Source organism: Bubalus kerabau, chromosome 13 (assembly GCF_029407905.1).
Source record: "Bubalus kerabau isolate K-KA32 ecotype Philippines breed swamp buffalo chromosome 13, PCC_UOA_SB_1v2, whole genome shotgun sequence".
NCBI classification, from domain to species: Eukaryota; Metazoa; Chordata; class Mammalia; order Artiodactyla; family Bovidae; genus Bubalus; species Bubalus kerabau.
The window spans coordinates 16,815,548-16,838,770 of record NC_073636.1 but is presented as its reverse complement, the minus strand read 5'-3'; the positions used below and the strand labels follow the sequence as shown (position 1 = coordinate 16,838,770).

The 23,223-nt window shown below is 45.6% G+C and overlaps 1 protein-coding gene across 2 annotated transcripts in view; it reads right to left on the bottom strand.

Annotated features, from left to right (window-relative positions):
* The window catches only part of PROSER2 (proline and serine rich 2), a 42,621-nt gene extending 21,920 nt beyond the window's left edge, over positions 1 to 20,701 (bottom strand). The window contains exons 1-2 of one of the 2 annotated variants that reach the window (XM_055543566.1): positions 20,566 to 20,701; positions 888 to 1,106 (exon numbers count right to left, since the gene is read on the bottom strand). In XM_055543566.1, the coding sequence (XP_055399541.1) occupies positions 888 to 1,025 (138 nt within the window). In that variant the 5' untranslated portion in view covers positions 1,026 to 1,106; positions 20,566 to 20,701. Of the gene's footprint in view, positions 1 to 887; positions 1,107 to 11,193; positions 12,128 to 20,565 lie in introns of those variants that run through there. The other variant, XM_055543565.1, reaches the window with a different exon arrangement.
* Between the last annotated feature and the right edge of the window lie 2,522 nt (positions 20,702 to 23,223).

Sequence of the window (23,223 nt, the reverse complement as noted above, 5' to 3'; positions counted from 1 at the left end):
TTATCCAAGAATACTTGAATGGGTAGCCATTCCCTGCTCCAGGGTATCTTCCCAACCTGGGATCAAACCTAGGTCTCCTGCACTGCAGGCAGATTCTTTACCATCTGAACCACCAGGTAGGTCCCTATGTTTAGTATGTGAAAGTATTAGTCACTCAGCTGTGTCCAACTCTTTGCGACCCCAAGGACTGTAGCCCAACCAGGCTCCTCTGTCCATGGAATTCTCCAGGCAAGGATACTGCAGTGGGTATGTTCGGCACAGCTGAGGTTAATTTCAGGGCTCCATGTATCTGCAGGAAATTCATGCTCCCATTAGAAGGCAGGCTGAGAAGAACAATGGACCATTATTATTAAGATTCAAGATGAACTTTCTCCTGTCCTTCCCTCTATGAATATGAAGGTCTCCATCCCTAACCCTGAGGGGTGGGGAGGGCCAAAAGGTCATTTCTTAACTTTAAAGACTTTTTTCTTTTTTTTTCACTCAAGTGGCCAAAGCTTGTTGATGCTCATGTAAAAGTCTGGATGCTGAGAGAAAGGGATATGGAAGCATTAATACTTGTAAAGGAGTTAAACATCTGTTTTAAAGTGAATTTGATTTATCTTGTGAGGTGTTTCCCATCTTCCAGTCACTGGACCGTAAAGGTAGGTATCTGGGCTGGACTGGTGGCCGCCTTCAGGTACGGTGTGCTCTGGGTTGCAGCAGCCAATTCTCTGCTCTGCATGTGTGCAAAACTTAAGATGATTAACATCAAAATGCCACTTCAGAGAGAAAACATTCCAAAACATCAGGCCAGTTACCCCAAAAGGATACTGTAACATACTCCTGAGAGGGGGGGCGAAGTCAGCCAACATTCAAGCACACAGAGCACCAGAGAAACAGTCACTCACCAGAGTGAGGCTTCTGGAACGGGAGCTGCTGGCCTGACTCTCCAAACTGCTCCCTCTGCTCAGGTCACCGAGCCTGCAGCCGGGTGATGAATCAGGGTCCATCTCCCAAGAGTCTGACTTCCGGTGATGGACAGGCATCCCCACAGTAACCCCAGCCGCTGGCTCACTCACAGGAAGTGGGGAAGGGGCCAGTGTCCCATGCCCAGGTGGTGGTCACCCCTGGAGGAGTAAGCACAGGGTGACAAGTGTTAGTCAGCACAGATGGTGAAGGCCTCGCGCCCCGCAAGACACATGGGCATTCAGAGTTAAAGTCAGCTGGTCTACAGCCTCCACCATTAAGACAAGTACAACCCCCCAGGGGAAGCTTGTTTGGTGATGCTCATTTCCAGTTCTCCTTTATCTCCTTCTTCATTATGAAGATGTAAGGATTGTTTTTATTGAAGTATAATTGACTTACAATGTTGTAATTTCTGCTGTATAGCAAAGTGATTCAGTCTTATATATATATACACACACATGCTTGTTTACATTCTTTTCCATTACATTTTTATCATAGGATATTGAATATAGTTCCCTATGCTAAACAGCATGATCTTGTTGTTAGCCGTCTTAGATAAGAGTTTCCATTTGCTAATTCCAAACTCTCAGTCCTCCCCTCCCCTGCCCCCTCCCCCTTGGCAACCCCAAGTCTGTGCTCTATGTCAGTGACTGTTTCTATTTTGTAGATAAGTTCATATATAGATTCCACATATAGGTGGTATCATATGATATTTGTCTTTCCTTGTCTGACTTACTTTACTTAGTAAGTAAATCTTGAGGTCCATCCATGTTCCTGAAAATGGCATTATTTTATTCTTTATGGCTGAATAGTAATAAGATTTTTTTTTCCTGGCTGCACAGCATGTGGGATCTTAGTGAACCTGGGCCCATGGCAGTGAAGGCACCGAGTTCTAAGCACTGGAGTGTCAGGGAATTCTCATAGTAAGAGTTATTTTTAAGGGAAGATGGGTGTACTAAAAATTGTTTTGGTGCTGAAATTCCGATGAAATCATATTCTGACACAGCCCTCTGCTCTCTGGGTCTGTACTTCCATGCTCCGCACGCTCTGTCACGTTCAGGTTCTGGCTTCCCCGTGCTGCTCATAAATTCTAGCCTTTTCTGCCTCAGACACCACAATGCTATGGTTCCTTTCCAGCCTCATTACAGTTCAGAGTTCAGGGGGAGTGACAAGACCTAATGAACTGCTAACAGAAGACTGACACTTGGGGGATCCTAGACTTTGGAGGCCATGATGCTACTGCAATTTCTACATAAAATGCGAAGGCCCCATCAGTTAGTTAATACCGTCGGGAAGCTCACATTTTCACTTTCAGAGACAAAGACAGTGAAACTGTCCCCACCCCCCAACCCAAGCCCCTTAGTCTCGTACAGTCCTCTGGCTGTTCCAGCAGGAAATTCAGTTCAGCCCCTGAACAATAGATAATCGAGTTAAACAAAACGGTCTAGAAGACCAAAGAAGCCTAGCGGGGAATACGGGAAGACACCGCCTGTGTGTTACACGTGACCTGACATTACAGCGAGTGAAGACACGGGTGTTCTTCCCTCCCTAGACGGAAGGCGCCACTGGAAGGCCTTACAAGCCCCTGAAGATTCCTGAGGGGGCCATGAGCTAAAACAGCCCTAGGTACTATCTGGGTTATGTACAGGCACCAGTGTGTACATTACTTCTATTCTTTCTTCCTTCGGCTGCAGCACTTGGGATCTTCCGTCTTCATTGTGGCATCTTTAGTTGTGGCGTGGGAACTCTTAGTTGCGTCATGTGGGATCCAGTTCCCCGACCAGTGATTGAACCCGGGCCCCCAGTGCTGGCAGCATGGTCTCAGCCACTGGACCACCAGGGAAGTCCCAATGCACGTATTATTCTCAGAGAAAACTTAATCAGTATTGAACACCGTCAGGTGGACCCTGTCATTTAAGACGTCCAGAATTACTGAGCAATCTCATAGAAATCCTGAGATGTTAGAACAGATTAAAAAAGAAATTATTCTTCACCCCCATTTCTCTTTATTTCCCAGGTCAATCAGCACTAGTCAAAAGGCAATTTAGGAGCGAGGCTAGGGAACAGAAAATTCTGAGCATATATACCCTTTTGTAAGTCACTATTATGCCAAATGATTTAAAAAAAAAAAGACTTGAGAAAATGTTAAAAGTTTTGCAACTTAACAATAAGAAAGCCTAAACAAATAAGTTTTTAAAAAGAAGAAAAAGCCTAAACAAATAAATAATAAGAAAGCCTGAACTGTCCACACAGCCAATAAAATGAGACTCAGAAGTTCAAGTATCGGTGGTGAAACTCCCAAGAGTATCACTCTAATGAATTAAGTGCCTGCTGTGAGTTGAGCACGCACACACACACACACACACAGCGGACACACTCAGTGTGTGAATGGCAGTGGCCGGTGACAGAGCTAGGTGAAGGCAGACAGAAGCATCACAGCTGCGTCCTGGGGTCACGTGGGAAGTGGGACAGGAATTCTCAGATTCCTTCTGCCCTGCAGATTCCTACCCCCTGACTCAGCACGGCCTCATCCTGAACTAAGTCATCACGACTCATAGAAAGGGGGGCGGGCAGTAAGGCGTCCCCTCAACAGCAAGAGGAAAGACAGGAAATGAGGTACTGATTCACCTCCAGTGAGGGACCTGGGGGCTGTGTGCTGGGTGGGACAGGACCTGGCTTGTCCTGCCAAGTCCCTCGGCAGACTTGGCTCGGGGTCTGCGCAGAGTGCAGCACGTGGGGCGGGGGCAGTAACTGACCACACCATCCGAGAGCAAGTCTTTCTCCTGTGCTTCTCCGATGGCTCAGCAGTAAACCATCGGCCTGCCTATTGATGCAGGAGGCATGGGTTCGATCCCTGGGTCGGGAAGATCCCATGGAGGAGGAAATGGCAACCCACTCCAGTATTCTTGCCTGGAGAATCCCATTAGCAGAGGAGCCAGGTGGGCTACAGTCCGTGGGGTTGCAAAAAGTCAGACATGACTGAGCACGCGTGCACACCCGCAGTTTAAAAGTTATTCTGATACTGGAAAACTGCAGTGCTTAGACTTCTACAAACAATTCCGTTGAAAGAAGATGAGGAAACTAATCAGAATTCTTCAGAAGCCAGAGGTTGTGGGGGAGAAAGTGGAGACCTTGGCTCAATACCCTTCACAGGCTCACACAGTCAATCTTCTTTCATCTCTTAAGGAATCAAGAACCAGGGGCTGTTCCTGGTCCTCATTCTCCAGGAGCCAAAAGTATAGAATTCCCCAGGAGAGCCACGGAGGGTGGACGGATTTCTGAGCGAGAGGAGTACGGGTCTGCCCCGTCAAGGGGACAGCCAGAGATAAAGAAGCGGGAGCAGACCCATCTGACAGAGTGGCCAGAAGCTGAGGGTCTGTGAGTTCACGACCACCTCGCAATGTCTCATCTCCTCGCCCAATCAAGGGCTCACGTTTTATGGCTGCAAATGTGCACGTTATACAAAGGGAGACCAGGGTTGGTAAGAGGGCCCCAGAGATGAAAACCACCTTCTCCCCGGGAAGCAGAGCAGGAGGCGTCACAGGTTAACACCACGGAGGGAACCACAGCCGTGTGTGCACGTTCTCTGTTCATTCGTTAGGCTTCCTGTGTTTGTTTCTCAGCATTTACTAGGAGTATCCTTTTCTGGTGAGGTCCAGTTTATCGGGACAAGGTTGCAAGTGATCCACAGTCTTGGTAAATCTCCATATGCCAAGAGCAGCCAGTCGTGGCTCTCGGAGCTGACAGTGCTGGTGGAGCTGATGGGGCTGTGGCTGGTGAGGCCAGTGCACGCCCAGCAAGTGCATGGGAGCCAGAGGGGAAGGTGGCTTCCCACCCACCCCTCCCCTGTACGTTCCAGAAAGACCTCGAATGGCCTGGATGGAAGGCCGCTGGCCCTCCTTCCACCATCACCCCCGTCCACCAGAGTTCCAACTGGCCACAGTCAGGCCTACAGAGCAATCCAAGGATCTGGGTCTTTCCATCATTCACCAAACCCTAGAGCTGAGTCATCTTGTCAAAGACCTATCTCAGGCACAGCAGCTTTCAGCCTCATCACACAAACAGCCTTGGGGACATCACTGGCTCCTCCCTGTCCCTGCCGCTCACAGCCAGCCAGCTGCCCGGCCCTGTTGATTCTTCCTGCACAATGTCAGCTGGTTCCACTTCCTTTCTGGGCCCCCTCCCGAGTACAGGACCACATTTTACCACATTTGACTCTGCTCTTCACCTTTTCCACTCATGACCATCCTGCTGGATTAATCTTGAAACACCACTGTGATGTCACCCTTCTCCTAAAAGCAATCACCCACCCCCACCGCCAGGCTGCAGAATCAAAGTTCGTCCTACCCATTAGGCTTCCCTGGTGGCTCAGACGGTAAAGAATCTGCCTGTAATGCAGGAGACCTGGATTCGATCCCTGGGTTGAGAAGGTCTTCTGGAGAAGGGAATGGCTACCCACTCCAGTATTCTTGCCTGGAGAATTCCATGGGCAGAGGAGCCTGGTGGGCTACAATCTATAAGGTCGCAAAGAGTTGGGCACAACTGAACCGACTTAGCACGCACGCCTACCCATCACTCCTTGCTTCCCTTTGCAATCCAACTTCCTCTCTAATCTCAGCATATTCTTCTGATGTTTACCATTCTCCTACTTCACAAGGAGCAGATGCCAGGTGCTAGAAAAAAACAGGCAGGTGAATAAGAAGCATCTCCTCCTCAGGGGAACTTGGTCAAGGTATTGGTCCTTAATCTAGTAACGGGTCAGACCCAGACCTACTGAAAACATCTTCGGGGGTAACACCTGAGTGTGTGCATTTTTATCACGTTCCACAAGTAACTGCCACGTGGTGCCAACTGTAACGGCGGGCGGATGCATCGCTGTGTTCTGCGCCATGACACGGCACACGGGAGTCAAGGGGAAGGTGGCCACACTCCCTGGGAGGGCTCAGGGACTTTCAGAAAGGCCAGCGCTAAGAGATGTTTGAGATTTCAGGAGACTGCTAATTAAGCAAACCGTGCTGGGCATTCGAAACAGAGAGTAAGCAAAGCTATGGAAACGCATGGCTTGTTTGAAAAGTGGTGAGTGGTTGAGGTGAAGCGCTGAACTGGGCTAAAGCACAATGCCAAAAGAGCTGGAAAAGGGAGGAAGTGCAACTAGATGTACGAGGAGCAGACCTGAGCAAAGCAGGGCATGAATTTTGTTTTGTTTAATTAAAAAAGTTAAAAAAAAATTTGGGGGGGTCTTCATTGGGGGGGGGTCTTCATTGTGGTGCTTGGGCTTTTTGCCGTGCACACAGGCTTCTCCAGTTGTGGCACTCGGGCTTAGCTGGCACATGACATGTGGGATGTTAGTTCTTCGACCAGGTTCCCTAGAGATTTGAGGAACAATGACTTTTCCTGGGAAACTCGGGAAACTCTGCAAGGCCCAGTGGCTCAGGAGGTGATACAGGACAGATGAGTTTGGATTTAGTGAGAGAAGCAAAGGAGACATCCACAGTCAAGAAACCTGGGGACAGTCTCGAAAGGAAATGCTGAAGACAGCCTGGCTTTACTTGGAGGGAGAAACCCTAAATTTAAACTTTTCTTGGATCACAACTTAGCTCGAAATTAGCCAGACAAAGGCTGACCAGACCCAGCTTACTAAAGAATCTAAACTGGAACAAACAGATGAGTTCCCTTCCATTCAACTACTAGGCTTTGTCCCACTGGGGTGGGGGGAGGGGATCAACTTCTTCTGAGACTTAAGATTCCCTGCAGACAAGCTAAACGGAATCACAAGGGTGATTATTGTCTTTGCAGTTCCGAACATGAAGGGGAAAGTGATCCTCCTTAACCAAGTGGTGTGGAACTAATTTTGCTTAGCACGACTGTGTAACAACTCTAAAATGAGAACCGCTCCGACTCGCTGCCAAGGCAAACTCTTCACAAAAGATCTGGGTTGGGTCTTGGGGCTCTGAACCCGTGGACTGTGATCCAGGCTTAGAGACCCCCAACCCCTGTCCAGACCCCACTGTGAACTTCCAGAGCCGAGGTACAGTCGGCAGAAGCACAGCCTCGGCTGGGAAAAGAGGGAGAAACGAGCTCCTTAAAAACACCCCCACTTCCCAGGGCAGGCCGGATCCATGTGCAAACCCACATCCCGCTCTTTCATCTCATTCTCCACTCACAGGAACATTGGGAAGTTTTGTTCCCAAATCTAGAAAAACAATCTGAGGATAGAAATTACCTTGAAGGCTATATCCTGAGAAATCCCAATATAATGATTTAACAGCCAACCTGCTTCCAAAAAGATAAGTTCTTCTTGACCTTCAGGGACATTAAAAATGCAGGAGCTTCACAGTGGAAACTGTTTCTGAGCCACCGTAGATCATTACCAGGTATGGGCTTTTCCTCTGGTTAAGCAGTGGGTGCAAGTAAAGATAAGAGTCATATTACATGGAAGGTATACACTCTGAGATAATATAGTCTGAATATACACAAGAGACATTGTTAGCCTTAGTGCTGGCAGTTTTTTTTTTTTTTAATATTTTTATTTTGGCTGCACCAAGTCTTAGTTGCAGCACGTGGCATCTTTAGTTGCGGCATGTGGGATCTAGTTCCCTGACCAGGGATCAAACCCGGACCTCCTGCATTGGGAGCACAGAGTCTTAGCTACTGGACCAGGGTCATCCCAATGCTGGCAGTTCTTAACAATCTTCATCTGTCCTAACATGCTCTGAGTTACTCAAAGATGACAGGAATCCTATTTTATGGTTTCCTATACTTTCTGTTTCTGTGCTCATTCCTAGTTTTACGGCGGTGATGTGCAGTAACAAAAATGAGTTTTATAATGAGAAATAACCTAGAAGATGAAGCTGTGATTGATATCGACTCTTTTGATTGTTTTATTAGCCCAGTCCATAAATTAAAAGGAAACAGAGTCCTGATATTCTTTCTTTTCTACTATTCAACTTAATTAGGGCTTTAATAGAATTCTTAGGCTATAAATAATCATCTCATTTCTCCCCCTAGTAATTTACAGACGAACTCCACAGAAACTATCATGCTCTGGTTATCACAACACATCTGATAGTGCAACACAGCTCCATCCTGTCTCCCATTTCACACATAAAGGACAGTTTCTGCATGCCCCCCACAACCACCCCCCAAGGTACCAAAAATGCACATTTAGACACAAACATACAGAACTGACCTGGCAGGTTGGCCAAAGTACTTTTGGGGTCCTGAAATTCATTTTCCTCCAAGTTTTATGCTCTCAAAACTTTGTTAAAAATAAAACAAAGACTCAATGCAACGTTCACCAGTGAGTTGCATGGACCTAATTAACCTTTCTGAAATCCTGGACTCCTTTTGGGACCACAGGCCTGTCAAAGTTGGCAGTTTTCGTTTTCCTAACCAATCCTGCCAAAGAGCTGACCTGCAAGACCCAGGGCTTTCAAGTGTCTCTGGAATCGGCCTAACTTTATCTCTTCAAACCTGTTTTCCACGATACGAACCCTTTTATCCAGCCTGGTCTCCCTAACGCTCTGAGCCACGTCTGGATTGCCTCCTGTCACTCTCCTCCCCATCTTCAAAGCCTGGCTCAGAAACGATGGCAAGCCTCGTCCACCCTTCCTTCCTTCTGGAAGTTGCTAGTCACCGCTCTCTCCACCGCTCTCTCCTCCCACCGACTGCTCATCTCCCACCACTTGTTAACCATGCAATGCCACCTTTGTCCCTTGGATACAACTCACACATCAGATGTCATTATGCATGTAATTCTTCTTCGTCAGTTAGACTAGACTTGCGGGCAAAGCTCCCTCTCTCTCTTTTTAAACTATAGCCAGGGATTTTGGAAATATTAGTTCCAAACTATTGACTTAGCATTCATTATATAAGCAAAATTTATATTTTATTTTAAAATTTTTTATGGAAGTATAGTTGCTTTACAGTATTGTGTTAGCTTCAGCTGTACAGAATAGTGATTCAGTATTTTGTGCAAATTATATTCCATTATAGGTTATTAAGGGCTTCCTTGATAGCTCAGCTGGTAAAGAATCTGCCTGCAATGCAGGAGACCTGGGTTCAATCCCTGGGTTGGGAAGATCGCCTGGAGAAGGGAATGGCTACCCACTCCAGTATTCTGGCCTGGAGAATTCCATATAGGTTATTATAAAATAATGGCTATAATTCCCTGTGCTACACACTATATCCTATAATAGTTTCTATGTATTTAATCTCATACCCCTAATTTGTCCCTGCCCCCACCTTTGATAACCATAAGTTTGTTTTCTATGTCTGTGAGTCTGTTTCTGTATTTATATGCATTTGTATTATTTTTTAGATTCCATGTATAAGCAATATATAGTATTTGTCTTATTTCACTAGGCAAAACTCTCTATGTCCATTTACATTGCTGCAAATGGCAGTATTTCATTCTTTTTTTGTGGCTGAGTAATATTATATTGTATATACATCACATCTTTTTAATGCATGCATTCCCTGATGAGTACCTGGGTTGCTTCCATGTCTTGGCTATTGTAAATAGTACTGATATGAACACAGAATTTATATTTTAAAACTCTAAAACCATTAGAGTTTCCTTAAAATGGACCTTTGACCTAAAGGAAAAGTTAAATGTGTAAGAATCATTTCAGACACGTTAACCTCATTGCGGTAATCACCCTTCATTCCTCGGTCATATTCAGAGACCAAAGCCTTGAAATTTAGGAGAAATTACTCCCAGTCAACCTAGAGATTTCAATCAAGGACAAATGTGAAGCAGGAGGGGAGAACTTTAAGCATGAATGATGATCTGATAGAAGCCTGGCAGCAATAACACTGGAAATGCTAAGCCAGTAATGCTTCCTGATATTAACACGTGACAAGTTACAGGATGCATGCACCCATGTGTACATCCACAGGTGTGACCAGGACCAACACGAAATTTCAAAATGGGCTGCCACAGAAACAGACAGTGGAAGCAAAATAAATATGCAGTAGCTATTCTTTTGGAGAAGGCAATGGCACCCCACTCCAGTACTCTTCCCTGGAAAAGCCCATGGATGGAGGAGCCTGGTAGGCTGCAGTCCATGGGGTCACTAAGAGTCGGACACAACTGAGTGACTTCACTTTCACCTTTCACTTTCATGCATTGGAGAAGGAAATGGCAACCCACTCCAGTGTTCTTGCCTGGAGAATCCCAGGGACGGGGGAGCCTGATGGGCTGCCGTCTATGGGGTCACACAGAGTCGGACACGACTGAAGCGACTTAGCAGCAGCAGCAGCTATTCTTTAGTATGGGCTCTTTCTCCATGTCAAGAAAACAAAAGCCTTGAAAAGAAAAGAATGCCTCCAAAAATACTCACTATGCCAACTAGCAAACTAAGACTAGATCCTAGCACAGAACATCAAAGGAAAATCTCAGGCAGAGACTGGTAGTTGCTGGGAGAGCTGCAGGCAGAGGCTTACTTCTGTCTGGAGTTTTAAATCGTTGACGTGGTCAGTGGTTTAGCATCCTTTTCCTACGGTTTTGCTTTTTCTCTGAGTTGGGCATTTTCCTTACTTCTGAAAATGTCCTCTGTAAGAACTTAGGACCTTAAACTCTTAACTAGCACTCAAGGGTATTAAAGACAATTAAGCACTTCAAAGCCTGGCAGTTTTACTTCTCCAGAAGAATCTCCATGCTTTCATTTAGAGTTTGTTTTTTTTTTAATTAAAAAAAAAGCTCTTACTGAAAAATGTAGAAAAACAAGGTTGGTTTCAGATCATCTCAATTGTGAATAGTTTCAACTATTTATAGGAGGCAGTAATTAATTTACTTAAGGCCATACGCCACATGAAAGTAATTGATTCACCTACATGTAAGCAAACACTTTCACACCAGAGGCCTCACCCAGGTAGGCTGGTTAACCTGCCCCAAGGGGAGCAGTCTTTCCACCCCAGTGTACTACCACTGAACAGAGGAGGCAGAAATCAGATCCTCCCAACACAAATCTTCACCAGAAAACAAATTTAACCAGATTTGAGTTTCGTTACTAATGACAAAAAGTAATGACCTAGGAAGAAGCAACCATAAAAGAATCAACAGGAGGAAAATCTAGCTTCATCTGATGAAATGTCTGCAAAGGTAGACACTTCAATTTTTGATATTTTTAGCTCATTTTTTTAAAATGGAAAGAATCCACCTGCAGTGTTGGAGACTTGGGTTCAATCCCTGGGTCGGGAAGATCCCCTGGAGAAGAGAATGGCAACCCACTCCAGTATTCTTACCTGGGAAATCCCATGGGCAGAGGAGCCTAGCAAGTTGAAAGTCCAAGAGGCCACAAAGAGTTGCACACGACTGAGCAACTAAACATATGCCTACTGCATTTCTGGATTGTTTGACAAATTAAAAAAAAAAGATCGAAGGAAAAATCCCAGCTTAAGTTGTTCTTTTTTGGTTAAACAAGCCTGTGTGCTTTCTCTTTATTCAGCAAATGTTACCAGAGCAGCCCCTGTGTGCTACTCCACGGTGCTAAAACGTAGAACTTCTTACTTGGACATAATAAGTATGCCTTATTGCTTTATAATGCTTTTTCTTTCTCCTGAGAAGCTCAAAGAAATTCTTGGCTGAGTTTTTCATTCCTCCTCGCAGCAAAAATAAAGCTGACCGAGAGCACGTTCATCCAGCTCTGGTATTTATAACACCTGGTGAGACCGGAAGCCAAGACCTGGTTTACATGTCTTATCTCAGGTTGAACAGATTTAAATCCAAACCGGAGGGGAGCAGAACTCCCGCAGGACCTCCTGCTGGGTCCATCCACTGCGTCCAGCTTTGAACCCTGTCTTCTCCAGCCTCTCTGCAAGCCCTGCGCCTGTGTCTCCAGAGGCTTCCTCCTGCCCGCACTCTTCCTGGACACCCCCTGCAATCCAGGAACAAAGCACTCAACTCCCTCCCTGTAAATCCAGGCCTGTGGGCACAGGCTCCTACCCCAGTTTTAACAGAGGGGAAAAGATAGGGGGCTTTCAGGACTTTTTCAAGAAATGGGGATAACCAATATGAAATAGGCTTCCCTGGTGGCTCAGCAGTAAAAAAAATCTGTCTGCAATACAGGAGTGTGTGAAAGTTGCTCAATTGTGTCTGACTCTTTGGGACTCCATGGACTATTCAGCCCATGGAATTCTCCAGGCCAGAATACTAGAGTGGGTAGCCTTTCTCTTCTCCAGGGGATCTTCCCAACCCAGAGATCAAACCCAGGTCTCCCACATTGCAGGTAGATTCTTTACCAGCTGAGCCACTAGGGAAGCCCAAGAATACTTGAGTGGGTAGCCTATCCCTTCTCCAGTGGATCTTCCTGACCCAGGAATCGAACTGGGGTCTCCTGCATTGCAGGCAGATTCTTTACCAGCTGAGCTATCAGGGAAGCAAAGCAGGAGACCTGGGTTCAGTCCCTGGGTAGGGAAGATCCTCTGGAGATGGGAATGGCTACCCACTCCAGTATTCCTGCCTGGAGAATTCCATGGACAGAGAAGCCTGGCCGGCTACAGTCCATAGGATTGCAAAGAGTCTGACATGATGTAGTGACTCAACAACAACAACAACAAATATAAAATAGAATTGGCAAGGACCTGCTGTATAGCACAGGGAACTATACTCAATATTTTGTAGTAACATAAGGGACAAGAATCCGAAAAAGAACAGATATATGTGTTTGTAGATATAACTGAATCACTTTGTTGTCCACCTGAAACTAACACAACATTGTAAATCAACTATTTGTGTGTGTGCTCAGGCATGTCCGGCTCTTTGTAACCCCATGGACTGTAGCCCGCCAGGCTCCTCTGTCCATGGAACTCTCCAGGAAAGAATACTGGAGAGGGTTTCCATTTCCTTCTCCAGAGGATCTTCCCGAAGCAGACATCAAACCCTTGTTTCCTTTGTCTCCTGCCTTGGCAGGCAGATTCTTTACCACGTGTCACCTGAATGCTTCAGTTAAAAAAAACCAAACAAACAAAAACGGAAATAAAACAAAGAAATGTGGACAACCAAATGTTTGTTGAAAAAACTGGAGGACTCTAATGAACAGTCAAGGTGATACTGATGTCAGCATTTCAAGGACTGCTTATCAAACTCTCTGAGAAAAAACTTGGCACCTTGAATGAATCAGCACTGGAATTCGATGATTACTCAAATTACTCAAAATTTGACAAAGGCCTCTTGGCTACTGAAGCTGTCAGGTTCCCCACTGCTTTGGAAAACAAGACTGACATGAGAATTAGTTAGGGAATACAGTCTTAAACACACTGTATTTTTATGTGAATTTTCAAGTTCTCGGACAACATTCTTCCAGAGCTTGAGAAGGGAAGGGTCAGACGTCTGGCCCACAGTTAGTGGATCAAATCACCGACGTAGGTCAGAAATAGCTGGGGCTTCCCTGTTGGCTCAGTGGTTAAGAATCCTTCTTGAAATGCAGGAGACATGAGTTCAATCTGTGGCCTGGGAGGATCCCTGGTGCAGCGGAGCAACTAACCCTGTGTGCTGCAACTACTGAAGCCTACGTGCCCTAGAGCCTGAGCTCCTCAACAGAAGTGGCCACTGCAATGCGAAACCCGAGCACTGCAATGAAGAGTAGCCCCCACTTCCCGCAACTAGAGAAAACCCTGGGCAGCAAGGAAGACCCGGCGGAGCCATAAATAAATAAATAAGAAAACAACACCATCAGTGAGAACAAAAATACAGTTGAATAGCCATGGTTAACCTAACGATTTTGGATCTGAATTGACAATTAACACTGTAAAAAAAGGAAAGTGTTCTTGAGATGCAGTCCTCGTTGCAGTATGGCTTTAGCACCCGTTGATGTTAAAATATTTTTCCTTTTAATTAACTTATTTTTAATTGGAGGATAATTGCTTTACAATATTGTGTTGGTTTCAGCCTTACATCAACATGAATCAGTCATAGGCATACACGTGTCCCCTCCCACTTGAACCTCTCCCCACCCCCTGGCCCATCCCACCCTTCCAGGTAGTCACGGAGCGCAGGGTCTGAGCTCCCCGCGTCACACAGCAAATTCTGCCTGGCTGTCTATTTTACATATGGTAGTGTGTATGTTTCAGCGCTACTCCCTCTCTTCGTCCTGCAAATTGTGTGGAAGGGATTTAAAACAGGTCTCTGGCTTATAAGGAAAATGAGCCTGCAATTCCTAGCTCCTCAGAGTTCTGTGTGGGAGCCCTGGTGTAAAATGATCTTTTACATGCCTGGTTGGAACTATGAGTTTTGTTGTGTTTTTTTTTTTTTAATAAATGTTTCTCCTCAGACAATACCTCTGAAATCACAACATTCATTCACAGTAAGAATGAACAGGGAGGGAAAAAAATACACAACAGATTCACATCGCACACTTTATAACCTGATTGATGAAGTGAAGCTCAGCAGGAGCTCAGTCAACAAATTCACTGGTTCTCGATGCGTGTGGGGGAAAAATCACATGAGGAAACCGAGGTCAGAGAGAGCTGGATTTAGGCTTTAGCTTTCCACTCTAGAGGAATGCCTTTTCAGACTTTTTCTGCACCAGAACTTCTGCTCAACATCAGACGTTTCCAGCACATCCCCTTCTCTGTACCATCTTATCTCCTTCATCTTTCTAGCCTCCCTTCCTCAACCCTTGGCACCCCGCTCAACTTCAGATTACTGCCTCAGTGTACATACAAACCTCTCCTCCACTGCAGAACCTGGCCACTCATGACCTGTCCATGGTTCGTGCCCCCAAACTCAAGGCTAAACTCTTCGGCACGATGAGTAAAGCCATGGCTCACCATTCGGACAACCCACTGTCCTGCCCTTGTTGGCCTGGCGCCAACACTACCTCCTGAAAGGTCGGTACCTCTGACCTCTGCTTCCAAAAGACGCATGGGCCTCTGAGATGGACTCCCACTTGACACCTGTATCACTCTCACTAGATCACAAGTTTCTCGAAGGCTGGGACCGTATTCACTGACATCTATCTGCATTCCCAGGTATGCCCTGCACAGAAGGAACTTGAGTGTTCATGAAAGCACTTCGAACCCTGGGGATCTTCACAGAAAATGCCAAATGTGCCATTGTGGAAAATAGCAACTGACCAAACTCACCTGTTGAGTATACAAGAACAGAGCCATCTTTTGTCTTTCCACACAAGACAATTCCTTGAAGTGAGCTATACAAAAAGAGCTATTTTACAGACACTCAGAGAATTAGGTTTGTAGGGGAGAGCTATGGTGAAGCCTGAGTGTATCATCTCCAGTTTCAAGGTCTGAGAGCACCAGAGAAGTCGCTTAGTCCTGCCCCCCAGGCTCACAGACCAGGAAACTGGGGTCCACAAAGGTAAAGTGGTGAACCCGACGGTTACACAGCTATTTGGTGCTGAAACCTTTGGTGGAGAGAATTAAGTACTGTTCTTTTTCCCGGTGCCAGGCTCTATTAATTGATTTAAAAAAAAATTACAGCAGAAACTAATGCAATGTTGTAGAGCAACTGCACTCCAATAAAAATTAATTGTAACAGTTTTTGGAACAAATGAAAAAAAGAAAGTAAAATAAAATATAATCTGCAAACATCTAAAACAGAAGCGTCTGAGGAGTGGCAGGTTTGTATCTCCAGGGACAGTTCAGTGACCAGAACGTGGCAGATGCCCCAACAGCCTACAAATATTGCTGAATGAACAGACCAGGCCTTCAGATAACTAGAATAGGTAGAATGTTAAATATTTCAAAGTACCAGCTAGACAACTAGGCTTCTGGGAGATGCAGCAGAAGCCAAAAAGAGAAAACGGAAAAAAAAAAAAAAAGAAAAAGAAGCCAAACAACAGAATGAGGGTTTGAGGGTTTGAGAAGGAACATACTATACAAACCACGTCTTATAAAAGTAAGTACTCTTGGGACTTCCCTGGTGGTTCAGTGGTTAGGAATCTGCCTTCCGATTCTGGGACCTTGTGTTGGATCCCTGGTCAGGGAACTAAGATCCCATATACCGCAGGGCAACTAAGCCCACGCACCACAACTAGAGAGCCGGTATGCTTCAACTAAGACTGACACAGCCAAATAAATAAATAGATAAATATATATTAAAAAAACCCTACTCTTATTCACTCGAAAGATGCTGGTGATAGAAAAGTTAATACAAAAGAGAATCAAGTCCTTGAACAGAGTTTTCTCCAAAGAAAATCTCGAAGTGGTCACTAAGTCCATGAAAAGATGCTCATCATTATTAGTCATTAGTGAAATGCAAATCAACACTACAAAGAGACACCACTTCATGACCACTGGGGTGGCAGTAAAAACAAAAACACAGAAAACAACAAGTGTTGGTGAGCATGTGGAGAAACTGGAATCCTCAAACATTGCTAGTGGGAATGTTAAATGGTGCAGCTACCGTGGAAAACAGTTTGGAAGTTCCTTGTAACTTTACTACTCACAAAGCAAAAGGTGGAAACTACCCAAATGTCCATACGCTGATAATGAATAAGTAAACTATGATATATCCATTCAGGGGAATATTACTCAGCCACAAAAAGGAATGAAGTAATGATTCATGCTACAAATGGATGAATCCTGAGAGCACTGTAAGTAAAAGAAGCCAGATATACATTGTATAAGTCAACTGGTATGAAATATCCCAAAAGGCAAATCCACAGAGGCAGAAACAGGTTAGGGGCTTCCAGGGGCTGGAACAGGGGAGGAAGTAGAGACTGACTGCTTAACGGGTATGGATTTTCCTTCTGCGGTGATGACAAAGTTCTGGAACTGGATAGTGGTGATGGCTGCAAAACACTGTGGATGTGCTCCAGTTTATTGAATGTCAAGTATACTGCAATATAGAATCTGCCCGTCATTGCAGAAGACGCAAGAGACCCAGGTTCGATCCCTGGGTGGGGAAGATCCCCTGGAGTAGGAAATGGCAACCCACGCCAGTATTCTTGCCTGGAAAATTCCATGGACAGAGGAGCCTGGAGGGCTATAGTCCTCAGAGTCACAAAGAGTCGGACACAACTAAGCGACTTCACTTTCTTTCTTTCTATATCACATCAGACAAAATAGACTTTAGGGCAAAAATCGTCACTAGTGATAAAAGTAACTACGTGATAATAAAAATTCAATTCCTATTAGACAGTGTAAGTCTAACAATATAAATGTACAGATGCCTAGTTAGAAATTAAAATAGAAAGTTGTATGTACATATAGTCTCAGAATATTTTTAGCTCAAATATAAGGAGCTATCAACAAAGACCCCATTACAGTGGGATCTTTCAATACACCTCTCTCGACGATTGACATGTTAAGCACACACAAAGTTAGAGAGAAATGATGAAATTAATAAAGTTCATTTACTGGAGTAGGAAATGGCAACCTGCTCCAGTATTCTTGTTTGGAAAATTCCATGGCCAGAGAAGCTTGGCGGGCTCCAGTTCATGGGGTCACAGAGTCAGACGTGACTGAGCACAGCACACAGCACAGCATTCCGTCATTACAACTGTAGGTATTAACTAATATGAAGAGAGACATATAACTAAGAAACAAGCAACAACAAAAAAATCGGATTTCAATAAAGTTCATTGAATGGATATCTGTAGACCTCTACAGAACAAAATGAAAGAAAACATGTTTCTCAAACACATATAGTGTGAATGTACTTAATGTCATTGATCTGTACACTCTAAAATGATAAATTCACTGTTCTATGGTTTTCACTATCAAAGAGAGAGAGAGAACCAAGTCTTGAGTGGTAGGTATTTGGAAACATCCAGTCTGAAGATACAAGTTTGTATGGAACAATCACATCTCTATTCAGTAAGGCAGCATGTTCTGCCCTACACATTTCTTTACCTTGGATCCAGACTGCATGGATTATAAACCTAGCACCTACTTCCTCAAAACACGATTCAAGATTAATGCTGCAGGTTTGAGAGGGGGACAATAGCATTGCTGAGAAGTGGAGCTTCAGGGTGGTTCTCTACAGAGGCTGCTATGGGGACTGCACGGTCCTGACGCCACTGTACTAACGTGAACAGAAGCGGAACCCACTCAGATTCAAGCGAGGAAGGCTGCAGGGCCCCAGGGGTAGAGCTGCCCAGCCCGTAGTCCTGAGAACATGCAGGAAGCGGTGAAGCCACCAACACTGCCACAGAGAGGGCAGTGGAAACTGAAAGGAAAAGCCGCCCTCTACCAGCGAAGGCGCAGGTTCTGGGATGCTCCTAGGATGTCCCGGTACCACTGGCAGCCGAGTGGGTAAGATGTACTTGAACTTTTGTTCCAGAGGATGCCCTGTTCTCAGCTCTGCTCCACCCAAGCCTTTCCCCTCTCTCCCCCAGGCTTCAAGGCTCAGCTCTATCTCTTGGAGTTATTTGAGATGATCTTGACAATCAGCAGAGGGTGCCAACCACAGGCTCCTAAGGTGTCTGAGAGCTTTGGAACCAGGGCCAGGTGTAGCTTCAGCTCCCAATGAAGGCTTTACTTGATCTGGTTTAATCAGTTCGGGTCGAGTGGCTGTTATCTAGGTGTGCTGGTGTGTCCCATGACTAGTTCAGCGCTCAGCACATTGGAAGTGGTCAGACAAGCTTGCAAATATTGCTGAATTAATTTATGATCACCCAATGTGTTATTCACTCAGTTGTGACTCTGAGACTCTATGGACTGTGGCCTGCCAGGCTCCTCTGTCCATGGGGTTTCCCAGGCAAGAATACTGGAGTGGGCAGCCATTCGCTTCTCCAGGGTATCTTCCCAACCCAGGGATCGAACCCGGGTCTCCCTCATTGCAGGCAGAGATTCTTTACCCTCTGAGCCACCAGGGAAGCCCCATGAATGCCCAGGGCCTGCACTAAAACAGGCAAATCCTGCCCACCGCCTCAAAGAGAGTCAACATGGAGCCAAACGCCCTCATATTTTCTTAAAATCATCTTTCTTCTTTCCAGACTTCTCTAAATAATCTGACTTTGGCTTTCTGATTTCTACTAAAAGAGAAAATGTGTTACTTTTTAATTATCAGCATCCAATATCTTCAGTTCAGTTCAATTCAGTCGCTCAGTCGTGTCTGACTCTTTGCGACCCCATGAATCGCAGCACGCCAGGCCTCCCTGTCCATCACCAACTCCCAAATGTAAAAAAACCTCTGTAGTGATGTTACCAAGGCATATACCCAGTCCCTTAAAAATGGCCATTACAGGTCTGAGCAAGAAAATACACAAGATTCCATACATATACTGTCAAGTTTGGCAAGAGAGATTTTTGACAACTTCCACCCTTCCCACCCAATCCCAAATAAATAGAGCATTTGTTTGTATTTCCACATTGGTCTCATAAACCAAAATACCTCCTCCACCTAGAAAAACAATCTAACATTCAGACACTGAGCTTTGAGGGCAGACTTTTTTCAACATGCTAGAGCAGTAAGAATGTAGTGCTTAAAGAAAAGCATCTTTAATAAACTTAGGTTCTCCTGTGACCTTACATTTATATCTGATTTGGTGTTTCTATAACTTCCAGAAATACAGATTAAAAAAAAAAAAAAAAAGTAGTTCTCAATGAAAATTAGAGCCAGAGGAACCTTCTTCCTACAGTCTGCAGCAACAGACCTGAATGTTCTACTGTATTTAGCAGGGGGAAAGGCACAAAATCATTTTCCTTTCCTGTGAGTGTTCGTTTTGCACCAAGTGGGTCCTGGCAAAGAGTTAAATGTTTTCTGAGGTTAGTTCCTGCGGTTTAAAAAAAAAAAAAAAAAGCTAGAAGCTTAAATTTAGACTCCGTAAAACAATACTGGGAAACTTTCAAAGCCTTGGAGAAATACTGGAGTCTGTTTTATTGCCTTTTGTTAAATTGCACCACATCAGCCACAAAGTCTTCTCTTTTTTAATCCCTCGCGCCCCAGCTCCTACACGTTCCTAGGCAGTTCCTACACGTTTCCCGCGTGACTCAGTTACCTGTTGGGGGTCAGGGGCTGCGGAGCGGGGGTGGGGACGGAAATCCACTGGTCACTTTGCGCGGGACCCAAGTTTAACAGGTGGCTTCGGCCACCTCCTGCCAATAGGAGACTCTTGCCCTCCTGCCTGTGGCGGAAGGGACACAGTGCCCGGGAGTTGCACAGCCGCTGCGGCTCCTCCGAGGAGGGCAGTGGGGCCAGGGCAGGAGTGTTGGGACAACCCCGGACCGCTCTGCGAGCAAAGCAAGAAACGTGCCATTGACCACCGTGCGCCTCCCCCCCGCCAGGATAGCCTCGGAGTCAGAAAGCCACGCGTCCTCCCCACCGACCCCGAGCCGGGCGCACGCCTACTCCCGGGATCCCGAGGGAGGTCCCGAGTTTCCTGGGTGAGAGGCCACCAGGCCGACGACAGCCCCTCGGATGGCGCCAGAGTCTTTCCAAACTTCCAAGGGACGAGATGCGAAAGAACTGAAGAACGCGCTTTAAAAGAGATCCCTGCCAGGACCGCACCGGCAGCGACCCGCGGGAAGAGCAAGCCGCTGGCTCACTAGGAAAGGGGGTCGCCCTTCCCCTTGGGGCCCCACCCGAACCCCGACTTCCAGCGATCGGCTCCAAACGCCGCCGGGTTCACCGTCGTGCGGGGCGAAGGGATCCGCTGCCAGGGCGCCCTCCCGCTCTCCCACCCTGTCCCGGATAAAGAAGTCCGCACTCACCTGGCAGGAGCGCCCTCCCCGGAGACCGCAGGAGCCCACCCTGACGGCGGACCGGGAGCCGAGCGCCCGCGCCACCCGCTCGCCCTTCTGCTCGCGCGCACCTCGCGGACCATCCCGGGCCGTCCCGCCGCGCGCGCGCTCATGCGCGCCCTCTGCCGCGCGCTCCCGGCAGGGCGCTCGCTTCCGCGCACACCCGGCTGCGCGCTCTGCGCCGCGCCGCCACGCGTGCTCGTACGCGCTCCCACCCGGGTCTTGGCTGTCCCGCTCTCCAAACTCACAGGGCGCGTGCCCGGGACATTTAAAGGGACCAGTCCCCGCGCCGGTGCTGCCAGGCAGCTGCCTCCCGCAGAGGTCGTTGGTGTCGGTGCCAGGTTTAATTGGTCCGATCTGAGTGAATCCCCAGCCCCATCTCTGAATTACACAGAGGGATCATAGGGATTTGCATTTGAAAGTCTGAATGAAACGGAACATTTTTTTCCTCCTCCTATAGTCAGCTTTAAGAGGTTATTTTATATTTAGCGATAATAAATATCACGAATCAAATTCTTATTAGCCTCCGACAAGGCTTTTAATAGACACACATAATTTCATTAAATGCTTAGAACAGCTGCCTGATTTCTCATCCCCATTTTACAGAGGAGGAAAACGGAGGTTCAGAGGGGCGAAGAAACGTGTCCAAGAGGTTTTGACCCTATTGCTCGGTGCCGTTTCTCCTTTATCACCGTGGAAGTGTCCACTGAGGTAATTAGCTGGTGTGGAAAGCTTTTGTAAGTTGGTGGAAGTGAAATTAATGTTGGTGGAAGTTAATGGGGTGGGACAATTCTGTTAGAAGGGAGAAAGCAAGAGTTGTGGGGTTTTATTAATTGCAGGGTTTGATATATACTCAAATGGCAGATATGATAAAAACTCGTATTGCAGAGTGCTTTGTGCTTATCCCCATTTTACAGAAAGCTAAGGAAGGAAGTGGTTGATGGCAAAGGATGACTGAGTCGCTGGCGACACTTAGGGCTGAGCCTTAATTCCTTAGTCCTGATATCATTTCTTTGCCCTTCCCAGGAGGAGGCATCTGATTAAAGGGAAGAAAACTTTTTCACTAATAACACATTGGCCTCATCTAACTCCCTGCATCTTTAATTAATGTTTACAAACACTTTAATCTACCCCACTCACTACTTAATTAGGCAAGTATTATTAGCCCCCCCCCCCTTTCTGAACCAAATCCAGAAGAGACTTAAGTCCTTAATCCTCCTTAAATAATGCACCTAAGCTTTCTGTCCATGTTCTTTTTATGTCCTCTTTTGTACCATATTGTTAAACATTAGTGTATTTATCATGAATTGGCTTAGTAAAAAAAAAAAAAATTAAATAGCCACGGGTGGGAGGTAATATAGGCAACCTCTATCTTTCATAAATTCAGATTTAAAAAAGACATTATCATTAGTGCTTCCCAGAATTTTTCTTTTCCTTTTTACTGGTTGTTGTTTTTCTTGGCTTGGTTAAACTTTTATGATGCATATGCATATGCTTAACTTAGTTATTATAAAGTACACATTATGTTGTGCGTACAAATTAAATTTTACATGGTATCTTCTTCCAGATGAAGAGGAAATAGAAGGAGGAAGAAATTGAAGGATGATGGGATTAGGAAGGAAGAAAGGGAAAAGAAAAAGGCAAACAAAAAAAGGTGGGAAGGGAACAAGAAATGAAAATGGGAGAAATGAGACTGAGGTTTCAACCAAGGCAGTAGGGGATGAAGCCAGCCCTGCTAACTGGGACTGGAGCCTTGTGGGAATTTCAAGCAGGCTGCCCTTCTTTGGGGCTGGTGCAGAACTGGCCAGGGCCCAGTGTGAGTACCTGGGTCTTCTGCACCCCTGTCCACATACCTCTGGGCCAACTGAACATACCCAAAGGCGTTAGATGGTGAGAAAGGATACAAAGTGAAGTAAGAAAGCAAAAAATAGGTTAGAGGGGGAATTTAAAGATTGCTCTTCTTAAAAGTACTTTTTTTTTTAATTTAAAAGTACTTAGGTAGCATCAATGGAGAAAATAGCAAAGAAACATCTGGAGGGTTGTGGACCTGCAATTTTTACTACTTTAAAGTCCATGATACTGACAAAACTTTGCTTTCTGTTCACTTGACTTTTTACTGAATTCTTTTGAGGCTGGTCTTTGCCAAGAAAATACCAGTGATACACGGCCCCAAATATTAGACGATTATTCTTATTACCTTTGTGTAAGTTAAAAACTTTTAAGTAAACTTCTAAAATGTAAGCTAATGATTTTTCTTGTATTAAAATAAGTACTGTGTGAATTGGCTTGAGAAACTGCAATATCTGTAATGACCACTAGAAGGAGGTAGACAGGAAATGGAAAAGAACAGAAAATAAATTTCAAGAGTTTTCTTTACTAAAAAATTATAGTATTTTAGAGCTAAAAGGGGAAATATCAAAAGACATGATTCTCCCTCTCTCTCTCTCTCCTTTTTTTCTTTTTTTGCCCGCACTGTGCAGCTTGCAAGGGTCATATTTCTCCTACCAGGATTGAACTTGGGCCTGGCAGTGGGAACACCAAATCCTAACAACTGGACCTCCAGGGAATTCTTCAAAAGACATATTTTTGATTTATGCCTCTTCCATTTAGAATATGTGTAAACTTGAA